General features: G+C 40.4%; 1 protein-coding gene across 10 annotated transcripts in view; it reads right to left on the reverse strand.

The window, feature by feature from the left end:
* Positions 1-5,304: 5,304 nt before the first annotated feature.
* The window catches only part of PCNX1 (pecanex 1), a 90,770-nt gene continuing 68,222 nt past the window's right edge, over positions 5,305-27,852 (reverse strand). For all 10 annotated transcript variants that reach the window (XM_069017534.1, XM_069017540.1, XM_069017539.1 and 7 more), the window contains 12 exons: positions 27,659-27,717; positions 26,648-26,863; positions 26,000-26,253; positions 24,806-25,036; positions 23,333-23,433; positions 21,964-22,114; positions 20,039-20,269; positions 19,388-19,662; positions 17,423-17,664; positions 15,915-16,351; positions 14,396-14,536; positions 5,305-10,892 (listed from right to left, as the gene is read on the reverse strand). In XM_069017534.1, the coding sequence (XP_068873635.1) occupies positions 10,752-10,892; positions 14,396-14,536; positions 15,915-16,351; positions 17,423-17,664; positions 19,388-19,662; positions 20,039-20,269; positions 21,964-22,114; positions 23,333-23,433; positions 24,806-25,036; positions 26,000-26,253; positions 26,648-26,863; positions 27,659-27,717 (2,479 nt within the window). In that variant the 3' untranslated portion in view covers positions 5,305-10,751. The remainder of the gene's footprint in view (positions 10,893-14,395; positions 14,537-15,914; positions 16,352-17,422; positions 17,665-19,387; positions 19,663-20,038; positions 20,270-21,963; positions 22,115-23,332; positions 23,434-24,805; positions 25,037-25,999; positions 26,254-26,647; positions 26,864-27,658; positions 27,718-27,852) is intronic.

The following is a 27,852-nucleotide window of genomic DNA, read 5'->3' on the forward strand; positions in this document are numbered from 1 at the left end:
AATCTCTAGAACAGCCACTGCTAAATACTTAGTAAAAAAGAGAATACCTTAGCAGTAAGTTATGTGCCTCCAAAACCTGAGCTGGCAGCAGGAGGATGATCCCCATACAGTTTTCCAGACATGCCCATGCCAAGGGCTCCCAGGGGCAGCACAACAGCATTCACCCCCTTCCTGCAATGGGGGTACCAGTGGTGGAAGAGGGTGACAATGAGCTCAGAGAGGTCCATCTGCTCCCTCCCCTGAGGAGCTGCAGTATCCAGGGGTGAAAGAGGCAAGGGGCTGTTCCCCTCCTTCTTTTTCCCCTGGTGCTGGCAGTTCCTTGGCCCCAGAGAAGGGTGAGTATGGGTTTTGGGGCTTGGAACAGCAATGGAAAAAGCACCATTTCCCCCAGACTTGACACTGATACATACTTACATGGTGTGTTTCGTGCCCAAGATGAAGTTCAGCTCTGCTGTGCCACTGTGCATCACCGCTGCCGTCTCCTTCAGGGAAAGCATTTTCCGTAATGAAAATCAATTGTGTTGAAAATAGTTAGGGAGCGGTGCAGTGCAACGTCACGTACAGATGAACTTATAGTCACGGCCAGCGCTGCGCTCCGAACCACTTACTCATTACACGGGTCACTTGCAGCTCTCACTACGCACGAGGGGCTGCACAGAATGCGGCGAGGCTGTGGAGCGGCTGCGTGCTCACAGGGATCGCCCGGCACACACAGAGGGCTCCAAGGTGCTACAACAGCAAGGCTGAAGTGGTGGCGAGGCTCAGGCAGAGATGTACAGGGCTTTCACCGAGTCACCCCTCGGGTGGGTCCCGCTTGGTTGTTTGACATCAGTCTTAGTTGTTGATCAGCTCAGCAGTGGGTAATGCTGTTTCTGATGTCTAGAGCCCCCAGTTTCTCACACCCAGCAGGTACCTCACCTTTCATTGTATTAAGAGGGCTTATGACAGAGACAAATTACCAAGGCCCCTAACAAAAGAAGGAAAAGCAACAATTTTCAGCTAAAGGAGGATAGTTTAGAGTAGATATTAGGAAGAAATTCTTTACTATGACAGCGGTGAGGCACTAGAATAGATTGCTTAGAGAAGTTGCAGATGCCCCATCCCTGGCAGTGTTCAGCACCAGGCTGGATGGAGCTCTGAGCAACCTGGTCTTGTGGAAGGGGTGTTGGATTAGATAATCTTTGAAGGTCCCTTCCAACACAAGCCATCCTATGATGCTACCTCACACAGGTAGCCAACCAGCATAGGTTATCCAGGCACAAGCTCCCAGGTGGCACCGAATCCTTACCTGGGCTGGAGGGTTCATACAACAGATGGAAGACCTGTCCATGCACAGGGTGCCCACTTGACTCAAATATCACCAGTAGATGCGCTTTCATATGATGTTAGGGCTGTCTCTTCTCACAGGTGCTGCCTTCCTTGGTCCTAATGCACTCTACATCACGCCAAACTGAAAAAAACTCCACGTCTCAGATCTCAGACGTGGCTCCCTGTGAGCTGGCAGCAGGCAAATGGGCTGGCAGGCACTGTGGTCAAGTCTGCTGGTGGGCAGTACAAGCAGAGGGGTCAGGGGGGAGGTGGATACAGCATGTACAGCTGTGGGGTGTGGGACAGCAGCAGGCTCCCTGGATGGCAGTGAGCCATACCTTACCCAGGTACTTCCCTGACAGCAACCAACCTACCTTGAAGTACGAGGCATTTTCCAAATACAACTTTTTTTTTTTTTTTTAATCAAGTAAGGTACCAGGAAAGCAGACCACACAGGCCACAGCCAAGAATCATTTTCAGGGATCATTTTCATAGATTCAGTGACATAAGACAAGAGTGCTGCAGGAAGCTATAGCCCAGGGGTTTCCAAGCCTTAGGCAAAGGTAAGTGAAGAGCACTAAAACCAGGGTGCAGCAAGGTGGTTACCTTGTTATTCATAGGAAAGATCCTGAGAAGGCAAGAAACAGAAGCTCTAGGTTCTGCCATGGCTGCAAAAGAGATCTTGGAAGGGATGCCTTTGCAGCTCTAGGGGAGGAAAAAAGCCCAGTCTTGCTGCAGATGTACACACACTGATGCACCAAAACTCTCCATTAGTAGCAAACAACAAGAATGACAAGAAGTGTGGAGCTGTGGTATATAATTGCCCTGAATATATCCAAGCACTGCTTCTTCCAGAGACAGCTGCTGTCTTGTTGCCTGCAGAGGGACGAGCTGCTACTGGTTTTGCTTTCCACGCCTCTGAGTGACAGACAGAACTTGCAAATGTGCCAGCAAGGACAAATGATGCAAAGGGCATTGGCTTTCTCCCTCAGAGGATGTCAGGGAGCACAGACGGCTGACTGCTCTGGGTGCTGCTAAATACAAAGAGTGCAAGAGAGAAAAAGTTAATGTACCACAGCAGTGACAGTGCAGGGGAGGGGGAGCTGGTCTGTTCCAAACCTCTGATATTCCCACGGTGAAAAAAGAGGAGGGCTGGAACAGTTGCTGTTGCTGGGGAACATTGCGAAGGTCTCTCTGTCCCTGTTAGCCACCGCTGGGTCATGTAAAATGTGCTCTTATCAGCAAGGTAAAAATTGTTTTCTACAACGACAGTGTTGACTTCCTGACAACAATGTCCTGCCTGTGTTTTCTGGCACCTGCATCAGATGGTGCAGGTAGGCTCACAGGAGAGCTTTGCAAGTGCACAGGTCCCAAGTATTTCTTTCCACAGCTGAAGTAAAAAAGAGTTACTGAACTCTGTGTAGGGTCACGGTACACTGCTCTGAGACACCCTGTAATGCCTGTCACACCAGCAGAACGGATGTGGGGTCCAAACAAACAGGACAGGCTAGTCAGATCCTCATCAGCTGACATTCCTACTGCAATTGGAGTATGGATACCTATTTGGGTTACAGGAGTTAGACACGCATTCCCAAGAACCACATATAGAAACAGCAGCCATTTCATTTCCAGCATCACAAAGGAGCAAGAACACTCTGCTCTTTAACCAAGGCTTAATTTGCAATTCTGCCCGAGTGTGACAATGCACCATAATATATACAATACACTGAGTAAATGAAAGGGGCCTATTATAACTCTTTTAGTAGTTGCTAAGACTGATGTCTACTAAATCAGAATTACATTCAAAATTAATTTGCACTTTGAGGAATTCACCTCTGGTTTACTTTCACATAGGGCAATTACTAGAAAAAGGCTGAAAAATTATAGTGAAGCTATCCACTCCATCTCTTCCAGTTTCTGGAAAGACAAAAGTGGTCTCTTTCCCTGTGTCTTTTCCCCAACATCTTTGTCTTCCTTTTTCTTGCTGTTTGTTTCCCGTTTCTTCTCACTCCCCTGGCCATGGGGTCACCGATAGTGAAAGAAAATAATTAGGTGGGTGGGTGTCCCCGTTTCTTTGTAATATCTTAATAGACATTACGAAATAGTGAAGAAAAAAAAAAAAAAAAAAAAAAGTCAAACAGTCAAATTCATTCATCCATGTCCTGCTGTGCAGAGGGAAGGACACGGGGGCGCTCCGAATGCCGGGGCGGCCCAGCAGCGCAGCCTCACCGCTCGGTTTAGCGGGAGCAGCTGGATGCTGCGGTGAGGGTGGGGATAAAAGCGGCGTCATTGGGAGCACAATCCCAGGGCAAGGCCGGAGCGGAGGAGCGGGCGGAGAGGCAGGTGCGGGGCCCAGGGCGCCCGCCGCACGCCCAAGCCCGGCGCCCGCCGGCCCCGCTGCCGCTCCCACACAGCGAGCCCCCGCGGGCTCCGGCGCCCCCTGCCGGCCGCGGCGGCCGCGCCGTGCCCCGTGCGGGCCGGCTCCGCGGCGCAGGCCCCGCAGCCGCAGCCGCAGGCCGGGAGCAGCGCTCGGGCACCGCGGGCTCGCACCGGCCGCTCGGCGAGCCGCGGCAGCAGCGGCGCCGGACCAGGAGACGGTGTTCTGCCGCGGGAGCTCCGAAAGAAACCCAAACCACTTTCTGATGAACAGAGGAAAATCCACATAAACTGATCCAACCAAAGAAATCTAAAAAGTGCCAGAAGCCAAGTCTCATCTTTCTACACAAGAATTATGGGTCAGAGGAAGGCCGGTTAAAAGTAGGATAGAGGACCATCTTTGGCAATACAAAGAAGCCGTGCAATAAGCATTACACTCACATAGACCAGGTGGGTGTTGTAGAAGCAAAGACCCTGCGCCCAGGTCCTAGACAGGCTCATGGTGATTGAGTGTCTCAAGAGTATGTGAACTGGACTTCTCTCAGGCCAAACTACTGTGAGAAGTAGCCTCCAACCACTAACCAGGGCTCTGGTCCCCCCATTTTTACCATTTGCAGGCCTTCAGCTGACACCAACAGCAAATAACAGTGGACTACAGTAAAAACCTTAGCCTTTGCCATCCCCTGAATCAGTGTGGAAGTGCTGCTCATCCTTTTTTGACATTGGCAGCGGAAAGCTCAGCTGCTTCTTATGAACACAACAGTTACAGAAGTTTTAATTTTTTTCACTGAGACTCACTTGCTCACATAAAAAAAAAAAAGAGTTGTTTCTCCTTAAGAACACTTGCTCTGTTTGTGTTCTTCTCTCATTCTTAAATTGAGGCCTGAAACAGCTGTGGGTCAAGCTTCACAGACAAGGAGAAAAGTTGCAGATGCTGTGTTTAGGTTTTATACAAAGGAAACATCCAATCTTTAAAGACCCAGGGCTGTCCAATCACCCTTGTTTATGTTACAAGTGATTTTTTCAAACTGTAAGGGACAAGATAATGTTGTCCCTGCACACGTGTGAAATACTGAGAGAATGTCCTGGACAGACAGCAGCTGAGTATTTTTAAACTAGTATCACTGTATCAAAAAGTGTTTCATGTAAGCACCGTGGTCATCAGGACTCACCCAATGCTGCACTTGGATACCAGATCAAGGATGGCAGAAAATTAGAAATGACTGATTAAACCACACTAGGTAAGGTATTTCCCTGTGAAGTATTGATGAATGAAAAATTATTGAGCACAAAGACAGTAAAAGACTGTTCTGGGCTTTGAAAAACATTCAAGAGAAGGGAAATCACTGATAGAGAAAATGCTTCAACAAAGACAAAACATTTTAACTGGAAAAGAGAGGGCACGTGACACTTATTTACGTAAAAGCATGAAAACAGGGATGCTGCTGGCAGTAAAATAGGAATAGCTGAGGTTACTCCTTGCATAGCTACAAAAGACATTTTTTAAACAAGAGAATCCTTCATTAAAGGATGGTTGGAGTAAACTTAAAATAGTCCTTATAGGGAATTTGTGAGAATGACATCTTATGAAAATGTAATTGTGCAATAAATGACAACAACTGAAAAAAGGTTCTTTTATTTCTCAGTGTTTCTCCACTGTCAATACTGTCCTTTTGCTGCAACATGTTGCAAAAAAACTCTCTGCCTTTTCCATTTTAAACAGCTACAATATTTACAGGCTGTTTCCAATAACACACGCAGACACATACACACTCACAGACACGCAGGTACATATATCCCTATCCCTGGCAAGGTAACCATTTGCTGGTAGAGGCAATATATATTTTCATTGTCCATTAAAAACCAAAGCCATCCTCTCATTTATGCTCTACTCCCCTCTCCATTTCCTAACCAGCAGCTATTGTCAAGCTTTCAGGGGCATCTGTGTAAGAAGTTACATATCCAGCTATTTGATTGCCATCTTTCAAAGTTGAGGCCTAAGTGTACTGGGATTATCTATTCAAACTGTACATACCAGAATTCTTAAAAATTGCTCATATTCAAATGTTCATGACCAAGTGATGTAGGTATACTCCCAAAATCTTTTGGGGCAGCCATCTTAATCACCTTTTTAGAAATATGCATATCATGCTGGGGTGAAACAAATCACATGCTTTACCTTCCACCAAGGTGTTATGTACCCACTTTTTTACTAAGGCACCAGGAATTACCAGTACAATTTCTGAAAGAGTCCAGCGCCACTGAATGTACTGCATTAGATTATCAAATAGCAAGCCAGACAAGAAAAGAATAGATGCCTATATAATAGGTATAAAATTCCTTAATAAAATTAAGTACATAAAACCTGTGGTGGGTCAACCCCAAATCCAATATAAGTTGAATAATATTGTTAATGGTAAGAAACGCAATTTATCCAGCTCCATTTTGTGAACAGAGAGTTCTGTAACTGAGATAGATCTTTAAAGCAGTGTCTTTGTTATCTACACCCCTAGGTTGCATGGTGGCATGTGCATTATGAGAGAAAGCTGAATCAATCATAAGGCATCTCTTCCACCCCTTGCCCAAATCCAGATAAAACTTTATGGCCTCTTGCCAAAGGCAAGGACCTGTGCCACAAGTCTTCATCTGTCACCTCACCAGTCATCCAGGCTTCTCAAAGAGTTCTTCAGTTCCCAAAGGCATTGTGAACACGGGATGAGGAATGGCTGGTGGTAACTGCACTCTTGACCGGAAAACTGACATCACCACTTAGAAACATGCCAGATGTCCCAGGCAAAGTGGCTGTTGGGCCATTCAGCCTACAAGGAATTACCTCAAAAAACAATCATCACCATCATTTTCCCCAAACTCTGAAACCGTTTCATATATTCTGGACCATGAGAGAGATCCCCAGAATCCAGCACTAGTATCATACACTGCCAAGTAGCCCAGAAGTCTAGGTGTCATCAGTGGTGTCACATACACAGTTCTAGGTTTTTGTTTTAAACAGAACATTTTAAAAGATTTCACAGAGAAGTGAAATAGGAAGAGGGTTTAAGAAATCACGTAATAGCCATTTTACTAATGAACATAATCTGATCCATGGGGTTTTCAAGCCCTTTTCTCCAACTGAGTGTTTTAGGGAGAAGTCCTTACATATGTACACAGATACCACCTCCAAAGAAATCTGAGAGAAAGAAAATAGACTGGGATCTTCCTGGAAGCTACAACAGGAGGACTTAACTGGAATGTTCTTATGGCAAGAGAATATCACAAAGCAAGTGGACAGAGTAAAAGCAATCATCTATATGGGTTTCCATGAAAATCTAGAAAGATCTAAAAAATTCTGCTCTGTCATAAGGTTCAATTTGGACTGACAGGACTCATTTGAAAACGCCCATCTTTTCCATCCTTACAACAGAAGAAGAGTATTACACATCAAGACAAAGGCCAAGAAAATAAAACAAAAGATGAAATAATCTCCATCTAGAACAGAAGTTTCCATAGACAGATCTATCCTGTGGGGAGGTGTGCCCACATGGGCAAGAAGGCCAAAGACCTCCTGGCCTTTATCAGGAGCAGTGTGGCCAGCAGGACCAGGGCAGTGATTGTCCCCCTGTACTTGGCACTGGTGAGGCCGCACCTTGAGTGCTGTGTCCTGTTCTGAGCCCCCCAATTTAAGAAGGACATTGAGACGCTCAAATGCATCCAGATAAAGGGCAACAAGGCTGGTGAAGGCTCTGGAGCACAAATCCTATGAGGAAGCTGGGGTTGTTCAGCCTGGAGAAGAGGAGGTTCAGGGGAAACCTTACCACTCTCCACAACTCCCTGAAAAGAGGCTGGAGCCAGGTGGGGCTCAGCCTCTTCTCCCAGGGAACCAGTGACAGGACAAGAGGACAGAGTCTTAAACTGTACCAGGGGAAGTTTGAGCTGGACATTAGGAAGAAATTCTTCACAGAAGCAGTGATTGGGCACTGGAATGGGCTGCCCAGGGAGGCGGTAGAGTCACCATCCCTAGAGGTGTTTAAGAAAAGAATGGATGTGGCACTTTGTACCATGGTCTAGTTGACAAGGTGGTATTCAGTCCTTTGACTCTGTGATCTCAAAGGTCTTTTTCAACCTAGTTAATTCTGTGTGATTCTGAGTTAGAAAAAACCAAACATTTTTGTCACTTGCACACTAGAAACCAAACACAAACTCTGTACAAACCAAGATACAATAATACATGAATCTTAATGAGTTCAGGAAAAACTTTAAGGAGTTAATTTTCCAAAGCCTTATGGAAGAGTGAAATTTCAACTAGGTGGTTTCTGTTGAGCAGATCTGGAACAGGCATGAGCACTATGTGAATGGCTTCACAGCAGATGTTAACCGAGTACCTGAAAGGAAGTGTTCACCTTTTAGCTGTCCACATTAAAATCCATCTCCTGAAGGCAGCACACCAAAAGCCTTATGATTTATAAAAAATATAAATATTCTTCAATTCTCTTTGCCCTTAAAAAAAAAGTCTCTCTTTCCCTGTCTGCTGTTTGCCAATCTAATTCCAGGCAGATACACATATGTGCTAAAATTTCCACACTAACAAGCCATTAATTCCAATCATGTCTATTACCAGCAATGGACATTGTCCTTACCTTGCCCCAAAGAGAGAGAGAGATTGTTCTGTCAGGGTTAACATACTGAAAGCTGTTTCAGTCAGGTTTAAAAAAAAACAAAGCAAAAAAACCTAAACCATGTTTTTTGGTTTTCAGTCATTTGTTTACCTCAAGGCTTCAGTCCAAGGTAAGAAAAACCCCAACCCTGTGCAACTAATGTCAAATAGGGGCTTATCTTCAAACAAACTTCTCCCTTTAAAATGAAGCAATGTTTCCAGTGATACAGAAAACCTGGAGGGTTAATTAATCAAAAGGGTATTTACCTGAAAGGATGGACATAGAATAAAACCTTAACTAAGAGGCCTTCAATTCAAAACTTACACATTTTCTTCATTCCTGATAGCAGCATTACCAGACCGCTACAGAAGTTTCTTCTACTGTACTACATTTTCACATATGCAGGAGATGAATTCAACTACTCTATAACGTGTACATATGATAAATAATTTTGCTGTTCCACATAGTTTTAAGGGTGGCAGATCTATGCATTTATACCATGACTAAATGGGACTGTGTATGAATAAAATGAATAGCAATATGCAACTGTAAGATGCACAGCATTTTGAGGACAAGTTTGCATAATCAATGATGCAAGCAAGGTCCCAGTATCGCTTACTGGGAACAGTAACTGGAATTGAGTAGCTACCAGGCATACAGACTTACCCTTTCATGGTTAGATGGCATACAGTGACTTGAGTTGGAATACCAGTGTTTCTTAGGTAGCTGTTTCTTCCTTTTTTCTTATCCCATATAATTTCACTCTTACATTAGGTACATAATGGACAATGTTCCTCTGATGTCAGAGAATTAATTACAATAACCTCTGTGGTATATCAGAAGTCTCTTCTAGTTACAATACACATAAAGAAGTGGAGGTGACTGGGAAGAAGATGGCTGCTCCCAAAAGCTAGTACTGTATGCAATTTCCCCACAGAGTCCTATATAATTACAGGTCAGAAACAGGAAACAATCACAACAGGTACATTTTTTTCTTACGGATTAAGAAAAGTGAGTCATAGGAACTGCAAGTCAAGAACAAACCAGTTTCCCTCTCACACTCCCATGATAGTTCTGAGTTACTTGTTTCCCTGAATACACACTTTTAAAAAAATACAATAAAACCTAGGATATGCAACACATGAATAATTCAACTTCACAGTTATAAATACTCAAATTACACTTACATAGAATATATAATCACAGAAAATAAAATTCAAGTCATAGAAAAGAATGAAGACTAAAGGGAAAGAAAAGGCAAGGTGGTAAAACTGATACAAGTTTAGGGCTGTGCCTTCTATAAAAGATCTTTAAAAGCAGAACTCAAGTTTTGTCTGGTACTTTTTTTGTTTTGTTTGGGGAGTTTTGTTGTTGCTATTTTTTCTTTTAAAATTGGATAGAATCAAAAAATCCTTCAAGCATCCGTGAAGTAATCATGGACCTGCACCTCCCACTACAAAACTAAAACCACCGTGTTTGCCAGAGAAGAGCCAGTGAAACAACACAGCCAGCTCTGGGAGTAAAGAAGCAAAGCATCCATGGCTGATGAAGGGAAGACAGATGGAAAGTCATATTGGGGCCCACTTTAAAGCTAAACGTGTTGTACAGGCTTGAGGTACCACTGCCACCACAATAAAGTCTGATGTAGTACAGGGATACTCAGGTGCTTTTCTACACATTTGTTATTTTACCATTTATTGTGAAGAGGATGCAGCAAATGCACTTGTACGAAATACAGAACATAGAACCAAACCCATGGCACAGCCCTTACCATCAACATGTATATGGAGAGGGAGGGGATTAATCCCAAAGGCAATTTAAATAATGGTATTTTATATACTTATATTTATATATATAAATAAATGTTCTCAGCAATCTCAGGGTTGTTTTTAGTGCATTGCTGTAAAAAAATTAGTGCAGTTCTCATTAATGTTTAGCTCATAAGGAATAAGAATCTATACATCTGTTCAGTCTCTTCTTGCCACACCTGAAACCCTTACACTGTTTCACCAAACTGAAGGTTTGTAGTCAATTTCATTAAAATAAGGTGGATGAATTCCACGCACTCTGTGACAAGACATGGCAATTTTTGGCAAAACAATTAGAAAAATATGAGGTGCTCTGATCTTAGAACTGAAAAGTTTGTTGATTTAAAGCATTACGCAATGCATAACAAAATTTATAAACAAAAGATATGTCTCAACAAATCTATCCTTCATGCAAGTGTTTCTTCAGCAGCTAACAACTTAAAAAATTTCTTACACTTGTTTATTTGAGGAAAGGGACTTAGACAAATCTGTGTTTCAAGTCCTTTCCTACAACCGGACCAAAGTTTCATGTCCTGGGAGCTGCTTCTTTTGGACCCTTCTCTCTTCTGAACCATTGGAGAAGGGGAAGTTTCAGTCTCAGAGAGATTTACACTTCAGCCCCAAGTTCAAGGACTCCAGTTTCAACAACAGCAACGTATTTATCTTCAATTTGAACCAGCAGGATGGTTTTATCTATATGTGACCGACTACTTGGATCTCTGCTGCAAGGCACCCAGCGGTGAATCACCTAGGGGGAAAAAAAACCCAAAGTATAATGAAATGTAAGCTCCAAAGGGAGAGCTGTCATATCAAAGTTGTGGCTGATATGAGATCAAGGATCAAGACCCTTACAGGGCCAAAGGAGCAAAAACATAGATGCTATACTGACATAGCTGTTCATTTTTCAGTGACAGCATACCCCCAAAGCTGCACACTGAAGTCTTTCTGAAGATCTGCAGCTTAAAATCACATTTAGATCATTGAGTCCAACTGTGAGAATAGCCTCCTTACCTGAGAACAGCCAGTCTGATTTAGATTTGAGTAGGAACAAACAACTTGACCCAGATCAGAACCAAGCAGTTCATCCAAAGTGAGCAGCAATTGAAAAAAGTACACACATACAGATTTGGGATATTTTGACGTTCTGATTATTATAGCCTTAAAATACCTCAGTGTCGTGCAGCACAGAACTGCAGTTTACCAGGAGTCAGGTGTACACTACTGTTTCTTCCAAATTAAAGCCCTTGCCCTAATTTTGTTTCCTATGCACTGTGAATTCAAGGTTGATCTTCTAAATTAAGTTATTCAAAGATAATTTAAAATTATAAATATTACAAAGAAGGGCTTCAGAAACAGTGCTACAAATTACTGTACCATACTCCCTTGGATCTACAGAATTTAGGTATTTTGATCTGCTGCTTCCAAGGATGCTGCCTGATACTGACTGCCAGAAAGTCCCTTTTCATAAAGGCCCTTGTATGACCTAGCATGTCTCTGCTCAGCTGCTTCCATAAAAACACACCCTTAACTTCTGGGTGCCTCAAAGGAACCATAAGGATGCTCCATTAACACAGGTCTGAGTATTGTCAGCTTCATAGAAATAGGATTATCTGAAATTTTCCAACTGTTGGAGAAGAACCCTTAATTCAAGACAAAGTCAGTCAAAAAGCAAGTAAAACTAATTTTTACAAATTACACAACAGTGAAGTTTTCAAGAGTCCTAAAGATATAAAGGGAAAAAAAAAGAAAAACAACCTCACAAGTTTTCCAAGACCAAATCCAAGAGACTCACTTTATCTTCATTATACACAGATGACAATTTCTCTAACACTGGGTGAGGGACATTTAGCTTTGTCCATTGCATGAGATCTATGCTGCATAGATACAGGGAGAGCATTTTAACCAGGCAAGCATGGAATCTTTAGTTCCTCTTCGATGCAACACTGTGATATTTAAGTGGTCTGTTCAAGTCTGAATTCAAAGTGTGTCCATATAAAATTTTTACACTGCTGTATGAAATGAGGCCGGGAAGATCCTATCCCCAGACACAATAAAAAGTTTTCCAGTGAAGTCTCAAGTACTATATCCTTGTTGTCCAACTTAAAATTGGTGCCTTTGAGATAGCTAAGGGCACCAGTATCATGGCTCCTTAAAAACCTGTGTATATGCAAAAAGTTGTACACAGATTAAAACTCACCACTGCCATATTCCCACACTCAGTTTTACCACCTCTTCTATCATGACTGGTATTTATTTGGTCCCTATAAGTGACTGACAACATGCAAAGTTATGTCACTAGGTGTCAAGAGGTGGTAAGAATCTCTAGGAGGAAAAGGGTTCTTCTACACCCCAGTATCATGTATCATAGAAAAGATAATGCTGGGCATACCCTCTCAAAATCTGGAAAAAGTAGCTACATTACAAAGAGGACTCCTAAATGCAATGTCCTTGAAGAAACCTTATAATGTCTTTCTGCCTTATATACACACTGTATAGCACACTTCGCAAGATAAAAAGCTAAGTTAGGAAAAATGCTTTTTTCTGTGTAGCAGCAAAGTCTTAAACTACTGAGTGCTGAACTTCATACTGAGAGCAGATGCAAGGTAAACTGCTTGATGAGCAGCAACTCAGCAGGTAAGAATAATTTCTGCCTATTTGCAGAAAGGACTGCAGCCACAGGATCAGAAAGGGAATATTGTCCTAAGAGCTTTAACTGATACTAGTATGTTTAACCACAGGCGGCTGAAGCAGGCAGTGGAAACTATGTCATCAAGTTAAATCCTTTCCTCCTATCACAAACAGGATAATCTGTGCTTTCTTCCCTTTCTTGTTGGGTTAAAAGACACTCTTCCAAAAAAATCTGCCCATATGCTGTACCAAAAATAGATGAGAAGCACTCAGAACAGCAGCTTCTTCTGACTTTTAAATCCTCTTAATCTTTCTTCAGCATCAGTCACTGTACATGTCAGCATGCTGCAATTCACAAAACACACTCACAAACTCCTGAAAAAATTGTCCAGTGACACCAGGCAAGAGGACAGGTTTCAGTAAAACCCTTTACATTCACCATCTTTATGATATTCTTGATCTGCAACAGTATGTCTAAACCCAACATAACTGAACACTTACAACAGCATTCTACTCACAGGTGTTACCTACAACATAACCCTACTGTCCTAAAAGTGGACTGTCAACTCCGATAGATTCCTTCCATGAGTAATTGTGTTTCTGGGGCCCTTTCTTCATGTAGATATAACAGCAAGGTAGATAGAGCATACACTGTGTTACTGGTGTATCTCCATTTCTTACCTGAAGTTTGCACATATATCCACAGTGGTGTGGACTTTCAAATGGCAAAATCTATCCCTAAATGCAATTTATAAACAATGCCTCCAACTGATGTAAGCAGTCAGAAATTTCTTTAAAACAGATATATTCCAGATAAAAATACAGTTTTATTGATGAACCAATGCAGACACAGTGTCAATGACTCCTCCCTCTATCACCGAAAGAATACTGGAGCATCTTTACAGACATCAAGATCTTAAAAAAAAAAATGCACCTCAGTAAAAATCAAAAAGCTTCAAAGACCACACTGGGGTTTTTGTCCATAAAAGGAGCTTAAATTGGGAGATAAGTTTTCTAGCCAATGCAGTCAATTTTTATAAAATGCAGATGTAACATCGCTAGGGAAAAGAGAGACGGAATTTCATGTCATAGGCTTTGACAAGTTTTAGTTAGAACAGATTTTCTTCTTAAAGGAAAGCAAACACCTATCATGTATCTATTATATAACAAAGACACAGCCAAAGACAATATTATTTGGCTCTATTTTGATCAGAATAATTTAAAACAAAATACTGTTAATCTTTCAATTACGGACTTGTTAGTAAATTGATCTTTCTTATTTGTTCAAAGATTGGCAGTTTAAAGGAAAATGAAGGCTGGATGAATGAGAGCAATGCCTGAGTGATCATGACAAGAGCTGAAAGAAGGCAAGGAAGGAGAGGTGGCTGACAACATTTGAAATATCATCTTGCATCTTTTGCACAGAGTTGCAGAAATATCCCTCTGCTTCAAATTAGGATTCTAAACCTGCTCTTCCAGCAACAGGGATTTTGAGGATAGCTGCTGATCTAACTTAACCACTACATTGATCTTTGGCATTGACATATTGGCAGACTGCCACAGAATCAAGACACTGCTTTTTTTTTTTTACGGTTAGCTTGTCAACTTCTAAGCAAAACTTACATGGCCTTCCATGCCTTCCTGAGGACTCCAGTCTTTCCAGCTGTTTCTTCCAGCTTTTAGCCGTATCACCTCATCTGGCCACTGCAGCTCTTTCCTTTTTGACACGTTGATACCTTCCAGTACTTGACTGGGATCCATTAACTATAAGTAGGAATTGAGTTTTGACTGTTAGTTCAGTCAAAATTTAAAAGAAACAGATAAACTGTAACCTTTTACATAATTCCAGATAACTGACTTTAACCCACTGAAATTGATTTCTGACCAATTTCAAGGTTGGAAACTCAAGCCCCAGGCTCTCCAAGCCCAAACAGCACTGAATTTGGAAATGATGCTGTGGGTTTCAGACACAGCTGACAATATGCCAGTTCACTGGAGCAACAGCTCTGGTTCCCTTCCCCACTTCTTTCAGTTATAATAGCTCATGGCAGGATTGGGGAGTTGGCACAACATAAGCATTGGCAGCACACAGTCTAGTAGCAGGGAAAAGTTAAGTGATGATGAGCTGTTAAAATTGGCTCATTACTTCTTACAGAGTATCTTAAGAAACATGGTCTTGGGGAATTCTTTGTTAGGCAGAAGAAGTATTTATCTACTAGCATGGTTAGTTGAGACCCACCCTGTGTTTTGAAGTAAACTGGCCTTTCCACAGGGCAAGCAGGAGAAAACTCCTGAAAAATTCTTCCTATTTAAGGACAGAGAGAACTCCATAATGTCCACTATCCAAGGGCACATGTCCACTTTATCCTCCTCACACAGAGGATTAGTAAGCATCTTCATAAAAGGGCCCTTGCCTGCAAACAAAAGCTACTAAGCACAGACCTGAAAAATTAATTTAACTTTGCCCACTATGATGCAACTTACTAAGGATTACTCTAAACTGAGGTGGTATCAGCAATGAAATCCTGGTTATTATGACCTAATCTCTTAAATACACTTCCTGAGGTTTCCCACTAGTATAATGCCCAAGACATGTATGTGGGGCTAATAAAAAGCTAAGAAAGCAAGAATACAAATTTCTGGACTTTCACAAAACAAGTAAGGCTGCCATGATTAACTTAGTCAATAGTGTACTGTTTGCTGCTCAGTAAACCCTGAAGTGGATATAATCAAAGAATAAATATATATGAAAATGAAAGCAAGTATTTTTACATTTACTTTTGTGGAAAATCTACTTGGCTTCAAAGAAAAAAGCTCTCTACCCTGCAAATGAAGCTGTGTAGCTTTACCTACTGTAACGTATAAAAGGTAAACTAAGTATGAACTGGAACTGAGTTCTACTGATATTTGCAGAGCTCCACTACAGCAAAACAAAAATAATGTAAACAAGGAGCATGCAGGAAAGGCTACTTGTCCAGAAAACCTTTTCTCTACATTAATTCTCCAAACATAACTGCACAGAAACTTCACACCAGATATTCTAGAATGTGTACTTTAAAGTAGCGATTTCAATAACATACAAAGGAACAACTAATAAAAGCACGTGGAAACATCGGTTAACTTGTTCTTCTAGACTATTCACCTGGATTCTGTAAATAACGTCATCCTTTTTGGCTTGCATTTGATTTGCAGGGCTTGCATTGCCACCTGACTGAGTTTCAGCTGCATTACTCCCTCCTTCTGTCCCTAGAAAGCCCACAAGGGCATGCTGTTTACAGGCTGGGATGCTTTGGCTGGAGCTGCTAGAAGAGGGCAGTCCATGCTGCAGGCCGACCCCAGTCTGGCCAGTAGGTTCCATTTGGTTCACCATAGATAGGCGGGACTGGATGGATGATGGGAGGTTACGAAGGGATATCTGACTGGTGGAAGAGCGCCGGCAAGGCACAAAGCCTGTTGTGGATGTGCGAAGAGATGAATGACGGCTGCCGTAGCAATAGGATGAATGGCTAGCTACTGAGGCACGGGCAGGGGAATGTCTGACAAGGCTGGACTGCACAGAGTGAGAGCTGTGACTGGTGCCTAAAAGTAAAAGATACAGAATCAGGAAAGTTTCATAAAGCCTCCCACACATAACAGGTTGCCGACACACAAATGTTTTAGTGCACAGATATACAAAACTGATTGGATCTAACCAACATCATCTGAAATAGATGTATTGCAGAAGATCTCTGCTGCATCTCACATAGCAGAACATTTCAATATATTCCATTCATCTTATCTCAGAATTTCATCCGTTCAATTCACAGTCCCTATCAGAGAAGTACCTTGAAAAATGCTTCAGTCTTGCACTTGCTGCATTAACAACTTGTTACTTAGTATTAACACTTCAGTTTACCATACTTAAGGCAATAAGGCAGGTACAGATGCCCATGTTTCAAAATACTGACTATTCTTTCTTATTATGCTTGACTACACATTCAAAGTTTGGGTCAGAAAATTTGTTAGAACAAAAGCTGTTTGAAAACAAGTTCAGAATTTAATACACTTAGAAAAAAATTGCAGTTCATGAGCATTGGTGTAATTGCTTTTCCTATAGTAAATATTTGCAGATACCTCTCCTCAGCTGATAGATGTAATTATGTTCATTCAACTACATACATGTATATTTTCTGAATAAAAGCAGTGTTCGAAAGACTTTTCAAAGCTTTGAAAGCTTCAGTGTTTGTCACCTCCTTAACTACAGATCACTGTGGACCCTTGGATAGATTCAGCTAGAATACTGTGCAAATAAAGAGAATTTGTTTCACTGTCTAGATATTATAAATATTCCAAAAAATTATGAGATCAGCATTTGCAGACAATACAACAGAAGTGAAAAGATCCAGTCTTTTAACAGTAGAAACCTGTTACAAAAAGTTATTTAATCTATTTTATCAGCACAACTATACCTCTAGTTATCAGATCTGTTTGGGAACCTTGTATTGCATAAAACAGTACTATAGTTTGAGATTAATCCAGCAGCTCTTAACACAACACAAAATCACATCACTTTTGTTTGCTTCTTCTTTTAACTTAGGCCAAAGAGCTAAAAGGCCTGTTCTGGCTATAGGATTGAACGTGTATGAAGTTGTTTCTTTGTTTTAACTTTACCCAGAGTGGAGGGATGAGTTGGTGGATGAGCTGCAGGAAAAGTTGTGGGATGAGCTGCAACAGGAGGGTGCTGTACTGCTCCAGGTCCCTGCCCTGTAGGTGCATTCCCTCCTCCTTGTGACATGCTGCTCTGTGACTCATTGATAGTTGCATTGTTACTTGTGCAAGAAGCTCCACCTCCAGCATCTGAATCTTCAATATTTCCACCACTATTGCAGCCAGCTCCACAGCCTTTCCTTAGTCTGGAAACACAGTGCAATTGATACATTAAGGTAGGCGTTCTAATCATTAGGATTCTAAGAAATGCTTCATGACAAGCAAAAGGCTTCACTCAGCACAATCCACAGCGCTTCCTAAAATCAGTTAAAACTTGACTTTATTTTCTCAGAATATGCTTTGCAAATATAAATGCTTCTAAGAGATTGCAATTTTCTTCATGACAGCTATTCAATAACAGTTATTTATGACAAGCCAAATGCTCATATAAAACAGCTTTTTAAAAATTATGCCACCTCTGAAGTACAATGAAGTGATACAATTTTAACTCTAAAATGGTCATAGAACATCCTGGTTATTTTAGGACAGTTTAGTAAACTTAAGCTACTTAAAACACTAGTCATGTATAACTGTTACAATGAAAGATCTTTGTCTACACAGACTAGCAAGGAAAGAATGCTGGATTTTTAATATATTTGGTTTCTGTTACGTTCAGTAATGCACTCGCAACTGTTTGAAGCTGTCTTGGGGTGACTTGATGATGTGTATCCCCTATTGACACACATCATTCAAGCACATACTGAACATTCAGACAGAAGGTTAGCCACCATTTTCCAGTACATATATACATAACCACACAGTTTTTTCACCACATTGTTTACACTAATTAACTTCAAATGGACACAAAAACCACAGCACATTTCCTTCTGCCTTCAATTCCTACTTTTCATTTCTCTTTTCTGTCACACTCAAGTACACTGAGCATTCCTTTCCAATTTTTTTTTTTGTCCCAAGATCCAGAATCCTGAAGCATAAACACCTTGGATTCAAATACTGCTGTGTGTCATACTTTCACCTGTTACTCTATCAAGTTGGACAAGCTGGTGGTAACAGGAGACAAACACCACAGACTGCAGTAAATGTGGCATTTTTGGAACTCTGGGTGAAACAGCAAGTTCTGTTCTGATGTGCTGTAGATGTCTTAAGATAAATATGACCATCAGAACAGCTACAGGACTGTTCAGACTAGGGCACCAGCTCCTGGAACTAGTAAGAACTGGGACACACATTTCTGAATGCCACACTGCTGCCACTGTTGCTTTTGGAGCCACTGTCATAGAGGACCAGAAATGCAGTAAAAGTTCTCATGGCCTATAAAACACAGCACAAGTTTGTACTGGATTACCCAGGGGTCACGTGGAGAAATGATTATATTATCATTCCAGTTACTTGTTCTGGTGCTAACATTAAGCATTATATAAGCATTTGTGTGATTTTGAACAACAGCTAAAGCCTGCATTAACTATGTATGAGCATGCCCTAACAACATTAATACAGGTATTTTCATGCTAAATATTTGCCAAACAGGAACCCTACTAAACAGTCCTACTTCTGTAAGGATGGTAGTATAGACTGCAAAAGCAATGGTACTGAAAAAAACCAGTACAGAAGTTGCATTATCTCTCATTATCAGACCTAACATTAGACCTGAAGCTGCAGTTCCTGCATCTAGACTTTATCCTGTTTCCTCTGAGCTTTCATTTACATAGTTTGTGGTGTATTACTCAGCCTTGGAGATTAATCCTGCACCAAAACAGTCGCCATATGTTACTGATGTGCCTAAAATAAAAGACTGATTTATTTTTATGTGACTATCATAAATTATGCTGTGTTGGGCCTGTACAAGGCTAGTTAATGGAATATGAGAGCATGAACACATACTAATGAGAATCCCTTTCCTCAGCTCACCTGTGCCATGTAGACACTATGAAGTTCCTGATGTTTCCTAAGCTGATGGCTCCACCAAGAATGTCCTTTAGCTGTTCATGACTATCTGAATAGGAAGTAGTCAAAGGTGAGACATAGATGGGGTATCCAATTGGCTGGTCACAAGAGGAGTTGATCATGTTCCTCAGAGCTTGTTTAGCATTTTGGATACTTCCTCTTTCTGGATTACGATTACGCAAGAAGACAAGCTCCTGCTGCTGCCCTGCCCACAGGCCACGCACACACTCCTTATTCACCTGCAAAAGCCAAGTAGAGAAGCTGTGTCAGAAACTGAAGCAATGAAAGCATGTGGTGACTGCAGTGTTACACCAAAGCCTTCGTAGACGCAGTATTGCACTGCACAACTGCATGCATTCGTACGCAGTTGTTTAACAGGCTGAACTTAGGCACACAGGCTGCAACAGTGAGGATAAACAAATCTAAGAATAGGATGAGAAATAACATTTTAAGTGAGACAGAACTGATTTTCTGATACAATACTTGCACTGTATGAGAAGAACCAGCCCTACTAATAACAAAACAGTCAAGATTTGAGTTGAAGCAGCAGTTCGGTATAGTTATTAAGATACACCACAACTTGCTGTCACATTGTGAAACACACTCAAAGCTTACCTTAATGACCCTGAAACTGAGATAGCGCTTATTGAGCATAATGATTTTATATTCATTGGTGCCATCATCCATCACGTGACGCAGAGCAAGAAGAGACGGAGAATTGGAAAGAACTGCACTCCGCCAAGCAGGGTCCCCTTCATGTGCTATAACTAGATTTTCTTCATGGGTTGTTATAGCTTCATAAAGGACAGAAGGATCATCATATTCATCTGGAGAAGTGAAGTGATCCTGTTTCCAATAATACATGTTCAATAAGGTATGATTAACATTTCAGATGTAACCACACAAAAATAGAACATTTCACACCTCAAACTTTTGAAATGACCAGTGCATTATACAAAGTTAGCCATCAAAAGTATCAAATACCTACTTTAAGAACACTGTTAAAGATAACTTATTTTACAATAGATTGGTCTGTTTGCTTGTGTTTGCTTCTTTTTTAACTTAAAACCAAAATAATTGGAAGGACCTGTCTATCACTGATTCAAGTAAATTTCTAGGTGAATTTTACACTAGATTTATATCTATTTATACTGTTGGCAGAAGCCTTTTAGTTTTAGCTTCTCTTCTTATTCACAAGCCTCCAACTGTAAAACACACTTAAGTAAAGCTCTGATTATTCACTGAGACTATACTATATATGAAAACAGCAGTAAGAAGAAAAACAATATTTACTATTAAAAAGTTCACATTAACACCTGATGACAAACTTTTTCAGCATCAGATACTATCAAGACAACTTACGTTACTGCCAGTCAAATAAACACAAAACCTGCAATTTCAATTCAGTATTGGATAACATTACTTCCTGGTTAAAAAAGAATTGTGGTTAATAGCTAAATTTCCACACTGGCTGAAGCCTGGGTATGTTCATGCTCTACAGGTGAATAAAATAATCTTTCATAGATTAATATAATAATGTTCAGAACTTCTATTTTTTCATTGCTAGAGTGATCAGTATTTTTCTCACTTTTCATTCTCTGACTTCAATCAAACCCACTCTGCACAGTAACCCTCTGAGAACACTTAGAGAGTTGTTAAAGTGGTACTTCCGCTGGTTTCAACAATGATTTTGTAATTATTCTGCTTTGTTGTATGTACTCCCAACACACACACACACACACAGCTAAATTCAGAGTTTGTGTTATGTGAATGAGTTAATTCAATCACTGCTAGTTTTGGGGGACTCCAGACTCTGCAATGAAGGCAAAAAAATATACTAATAATTTTTAAACTGCAACTAAGATTTGTTTATTTATTATGATTTTCAAGCAATCTATTCTTCTTGCATACCAACACTTCTCCCCCCCTTACACAGTGCTTATCACTGTTAAAGTGATAAGTACATATTTTCTTATACTTACTGAATTAATACATGGGCTGGACAGAATTTGAGATTGTTCATCTTCACCTGCACTTCACTACAAAGACAAACTCTAATTTCAGCTTATTGAAACGCAACCTTCTCATTCTCACCTGAAACCTGTGATTACAACACTTCAGAGTAAAAAGAACAAGAAAAACAACTCCCACTGGAAGAGAGGACTGTGCAGCTTTGAATGCATAACCTTTAAGCCTATTACATATGTGTGGGGAGAGAAGAGAGGGAAAATACAAGAGAAGCTGTTCATAAGGGAAGTCTCCAGATAGGTATGAAACAATGCTTGACATGTTCTCTGATCTACAGTTAATGTAATTTTCAAGCTCTGAGCATAAACATTCCCTTTTCCTTGGTATCACCTTCCACAAAAGCTACAATAAATCAAAGGACAAGACATAATGCTCCCTTGTTTTCAGTTGTCAATTTCTATCACAGTCCTTTTATTCTCATCCTCTTTTTCCTCTCTCCCACACACTTAGTTTTAAAAGAACAAATGCACAGAAATAAAAGACTGGACATATCTTTCTGTGTAATCTCTCACCTGATGTAGCTTCAGTGACATCCGTATTCCAGGAACCACTACTTTCCTCAGCAATTCCATGTCAGCAAAGATCCATTCATCTCTAATTGAAGATATACGGAAGTCACCCTTAAACAGGGCATGAAGGCCATACAAGAAGGATTCCAGGTTACTGTTGAAGGGGAAAAAACCATGAAAACAGCTCAAGTATTAACAGAAGTACAAACAGATCCATAGTTATCATCACTGAAAAGGACAGAAAAGGCTGAGCTGCACAGAAAGGCACACAATTCTTCTCTACCAAGATAAGCTACAGGATAAGACAGGGAAAAGATGCGTGTGTAAAAAAATTTGGTACATTAGATGTCTACCTGCACTGAACAGGTAATGAACAAACTATACGTGCAACAGACTATTTACATGGACTAAAGTAAACAGAAAGACCATGAGGAGTGCCTGATTTCATTCTGAAGATTTTTAAAGGGAAAACTTTTCAGGGTATGTAACACAACGGACCAGTTAAAGAAGGTATGCAACTTCAATTGCCCATACTTTAGAACAAAAAAATCTTGTCAACTTTTCATGCTTAAAAGGCATTGTTTTCAATTACTAAGCTAACTTAAGAGTGAAAAATCAAATGTGCTCTAATAAATATTGCAACTCCGTATCTGCACAACCTTCAAGAGGCAATTGGCTGGTACTTAGAAGAATTAATTAACAGTTGCGCTGAACATGAAGTAGAACAGTTTTTATAGTCAGCACCCAGATGACCAATAGCTTCCACATCCAATTATGCTTCTTTTTAAGCCACCACCTTGTGATTTCCTGAATCTTATAGCAGTATTTTACATTTGCTTTCTAGAGTTGAGGCTGTCAGTCTTCAAGAAAGTTGCCACATGACAACAGAAGTGAGCTGAAGATTTGTACAAACCACAACTGCTTGCCACAGAGCCAGCTAAACTGTGACATTTATCACAATGGTCTCTAACATCCACCAAGGCGTATCATTTTTTCATTTTAAGAAACTTTTCTCTTTTTCCCCTTACATCCTATAGGACATCTACTTGGTGCAGGAAATGGAGCTTACTTTTAGAACTTGATCAGTTCCTGGTTTTTTTTTTTTTCCATTGGTTATAACTGGTCTTTACCCATACCAGAATTCCCATCTTGAATTAGTTCAATAAAACAATATGCTGAAATTCAAGTTCTCCCTCATTTGTTTTTCTTTAGTTACATTTCACTGGCTGTTACACAGTTACACAGCAAACCTGCCCAGTTTAAGGAAAGATGACAGTAATTATCTATTTCTTCTATGAAAAGGTAGTCATCTAAAACTTAATCTAAGAACTCAGATTTTGAGGACAGGAAGCTTACAGCAACGTTTTATTACCTGGACATATGATGTGAAGCTGTTCCCAATGCTCTCCGCCCCAGAACACACAGTCCATAACACAATGTCACTAGGGGTGAGTCTTTACTTGAATCCAGTGGCTTGTAATAACAAAAGAAAAAATAATAAATTAGGTGAATGGAATAAAGAAATGGCCACTGAAAAAGAAGGTTCTGACAGAAGGAGTAAAAAGACCCAAACGTAGCAGTTCTCAAGCGTGTGTATGTACCTACCACAGCAGTTACTCTTAAAAAAATCAATTCTGTTTCAAAGTCTAAGCAAGAGTTTTACAAGTACCCAAGAATACTTGTAAAGGCAAACACACAGATTAACTGAAACAAGACAACCTGTTAGCTAAACAGATGTATGCTACATTCCCCATGGGTATGTGTATCTTGTAGGCAAACTGCTGATTAGCAAAACCATGGGGTTTAGACAAAAATATTTTCAGTGAATACAGTGGATTACCACTGGTTAGGAGTATTTAAGCCTGATTTACCTGAGAACTTCCCTGGACTACAGCTTTAGTCAAGGGGTTAGTTAGGGGAGACTTGCCCTCAGTTCAAAGCCAGTAGTAGAGCCAGGGTATCTCATACCCTAGCAAATGGCAACACTCAAATTAAGTGATTAAATCTGATTTTCAGTACACATACAAAAATATTTCATGTTCTTTTTTTGGAGGGAAATAATTTTCTTTGGCTGTTGTTTGACCACAGGACTTTAAGTCTCACCCCTGTTAAAACTGGCTTCTAACTGATCCTTTACCTCCAAAGCAAAACTGAACTCTTTAAAGTCTTGGATCCTTCATTAAACACGTAAATTCCAATAATATTCCTGTCCCTTTAATCGCAGTCAAATTCTGCTTATTCTCAAAGGCAACACTAATTTGACTACACCACAGAGTTATTTTGTAAACAGTAAGAAGTCAGAGCATTCCTCTACAAACATACTAACACTCCTATTTAAAAGGTGGAAGGATTGCAGAAAGAAGAAAAGGCTGAATATAGGACGATTGTTTCCATGAGCCAACAATTCCAGTGGTCCAAAGGAATGGTATACTGTGTTCACTGAGAAAGAAGGAGTAAGTCTTACAAGCTCACAACATGTATCTTGGGTTTTAGGGACTTTTGTTTTGGTGCTTTTTTGTTTAAGTTAGGGTTGATTTGTGAACGCTAAGCACAAAACATCAATTCTGCAGACATACCCTTTTGCATGTAGATAAATATCTAAGATTCAACTGGTTGATTTGAGCTGGCAAATAAAATTCATTAATGAACTGGTTAAGCCATACACTACTTACAGAATTTATTAAATTGACATCTCAAAAGTGGAAGATCAAAACCACTTCAATCAAAATACTTTAATTATACATACCTATTTTAAAAATCAGCATTAAACCCATCTGTAAGTCAAACTAATAGGAAAAAAGTAACACTATCCGAGAATAGTGAATGGCTTTCATCACATACTTACCTTTTCTCTTCGAGAGCAGCAATATTCTATCCAGTTCAAATATATCATACAGAAGCTCTCTCTTGAGATCCCTGCTAGACGGTGGTCATAATCCTCATCAATATTGGGGTTAAATGTTGGGTCTACATCCACATAATTGCGGTCTGTGCACAGCCGCAGTCCTTCCTGCATTGTCTCGTTAGCTAACCATTCCTCTAGCTTGGGGGATGTTGTGACATAATAGATGATTCCCTGAAACAGTAGCAGTTAAAAATATGAGTCAGTATTGCAATTAAAAAAAAAACCAGTTAGCAATCTCAATTGTTTTCAACTTATTTGCATTATTTTCCTGACAATGAACAAAAGTGATACACAGTAGCATTTATACAGCTCACAGGTGCAACAGACTTGCACAGAAAACACAATACAGGTGGTGCATAGGAGTATTTTTCAAAGACTGTCAGGATTTCTGAAGCCTACACTGAAGGAGTAAGGAAAGGCAAAAAGGATGGGATAGGATCCTCACTGTAATTTTTGCACAAAACAAATACATGGAAATTTTTATCTAGTTAACATGGACACTTAGATACTGAATTTCTAAAGAATTCTAAATTAAAAAAAGCTAAAACACAAAACAGTTTAAGACCCCCATGCTAGGGAACACAACTTGTGTGCATGTGTGAATAAGTATCTTGGAAATATTTTAACCTGAAAATTTTCAGCTCTCAGAAAGAGAGTAGTTTAGGAAAGATTTCAATTAGTACCCTGATTATCTGAAAGGATCTGAGGCCTAAAGTTCTTAAAACTGGAGGAGAGGGCTTGTTTCTTTTTTAAGAACCAAAGATGGGTTTGGACAGCTTATGAAGACCAAAGCAGCTCAGCTTTCTCTACAAAAGCAAACTAAGCAACTTTTCATTTACAACAGAGCTATTGTATTTGGGTAACAGTTTTAAAGGTTCTATTCCAGCTTCAGCTGGAAGGTGTCCTCTCTCTGATCTAGACTACAGGGTCATTGTCCTGCTCACCACCAGGGCACCGAGTCACCATCAGTACAACAAACTCTGTCCTCCTTTGAAGAAGGTGTTCATACATCTGTAATTATCATCACACCCTATGATCCTCACATGACAGACATCACGAGCTCAAGACATTAAGCAGTTCCCAGGTGTAACCCAGCCTGCCTCCCTCCACGGGCTGCACTGATCCAAACCATACCTTCACATAGTAAGTGGTGAGAATTTTCCGGAGATCAAAGACTTGAAGCATGGAAGCTGCACTGTTGTCAGTGATGCTGTAACCCTCCAGAACATACTTTGTTACAAGCACTTCCCAAGCCAGCCAACGCTGCCCAAAGGCAGCATTAAAGGAAAGCATGTGAGGAAGGTGGCCTGGTTCACAGCAACAAAAACCTTCATCTTCCTCTACACCTTCAGTGATGGCCTCTACTTCTCGTTGCTGACAGTAAGTTCCTTAGGAGAAAATAGAGGAATGAAGAAAGAGTTGAATGCTTCATGAGATTGTTTTAATGTGAACTTCTGTTTAGAAGACTTTAAAATTCAACTTATTTCCAATTAAATTCTTTTAACACTAAGTGAACTATCTGCCAACAAACAAAAGATTTAGATAGCTTAATTTATCACTCTAGGATCTGATTTTAGTTAGGTTTCTCTAAAAAGTAATCACAGTAGCCATGTTGCACTAAAATGGAAAGAGGGACTTAGCATCAAGTGACAGGAGCATCAAGAGGCCCTACAGGCCATTCTCAAAGCAATTTATTAACAGGAAAGAACTGAAAAAACATCAGTTTCCAAAGCAGAAGCCTACTTTTTAGTGCACACAGTTAAGGAAGTCTAGGACACTCACCTCTGAACTCAAGCCCCCTCAGCTGGAAGGTGACCAAGCCATTTCCTATCTCTATAAGGTGTACTAGTGCATTGAGGTAGTCAGAGGCTAGAATGAAGCAGTCCCCAGTACTGTAGTTTCCCCAGCGACCCAACAACAAATCTCCACATAAGCTGTGCTGAAGGGAACGGGTTAAATGTTCATAGAAGATAGAATTCAGGTTGTTATCATCTGAACCTGCAGGAAGAGAGGATTTAGGTTATCTGAAACTGCAGAAAAACATCAAGCTTGAATGTCAATTATTACTTCACATTGAATCCTATGTTTTTGTTAACAGCAGTGCTGTTCCAAGGTCATACTCTACCCCCCACTTCCCCCTTTTTTAAGGAATAACTACTCCAAATGAATGCCGAGTCACATTTGTATTTCAAACCAAATTTTTTCTTAGCCACTCCTCCATTTTCCAAATTATTCCTTCAGTTCCACTCATGCATCTCCCATCATCCTATTCAAGATAATGAAGTGTAAAATCAAAGGAGCACAGACATATCTCAGTAATGTCTATTGTACTGGTCTCATCACCATGGTATTGAGAGATCCTCAAATAATGCTTGGCACTTTTTCAATTACTCAAGAATAAAAAGCAAAAAAGTTTAATGCATGCTACAATTATAAATAAAAAGGTAAAGCAGGAACACAAGCCCTAAGAGTGAAATCAAAATTTATGGGAGAGCCTAAAGAACAAAGCAAGTGAGATGATGGAAAAAAAACCAGTAGACAGAGCAACAGAGAGGCTGGGCACAGTTGGACAAGATCAGAGGGCAAACTGATCATGAGTCCTATAAAATCCATTTACATTTGAAAAAAAAGCCACTATAAGAAAACTCACCCCTCAAAAAAAACCCCCCCAAAAAAAAACAAACCAAAAAACCCCACCAACCCACTTCCCAAACAACCCCATTCTCCCCTGCAAAAAAACCAACCCCCAAAAAAACTCCAAACCAACTACCAAAATCCAGCTAGGAGAGTTACCTGGATTCCGATCAAGCTGCGAAGCCAGTCTAGTATTTGAATGATCCACACGTTTTGTGCTGAAATAGTAAAATAAAGCATGCTTAACACAAAATATATTACTGTAAGAATGTCTGTGGAAAGAAACTTCTAATACAGTGTTAAATATTGCCACTGAAATAGTTTCAAAAAGTTATTTTAAAATAACTTCAGAT

The sequence above is a fragment of the Aphelocoma coerulescens genome, chromosome 5 (assembly GCF_041296385.1).
Source record: "Aphelocoma coerulescens isolate FSJ_1873_10779 chromosome 5, UR_Acoe_1.0, whole genome shotgun sequence".
Taxonomy (NCBI): Eukaryota; Metazoa; Chordata; class Aves; order Passeriformes; family Corvidae; genus Aphelocoma; species Aphelocoma coerulescens.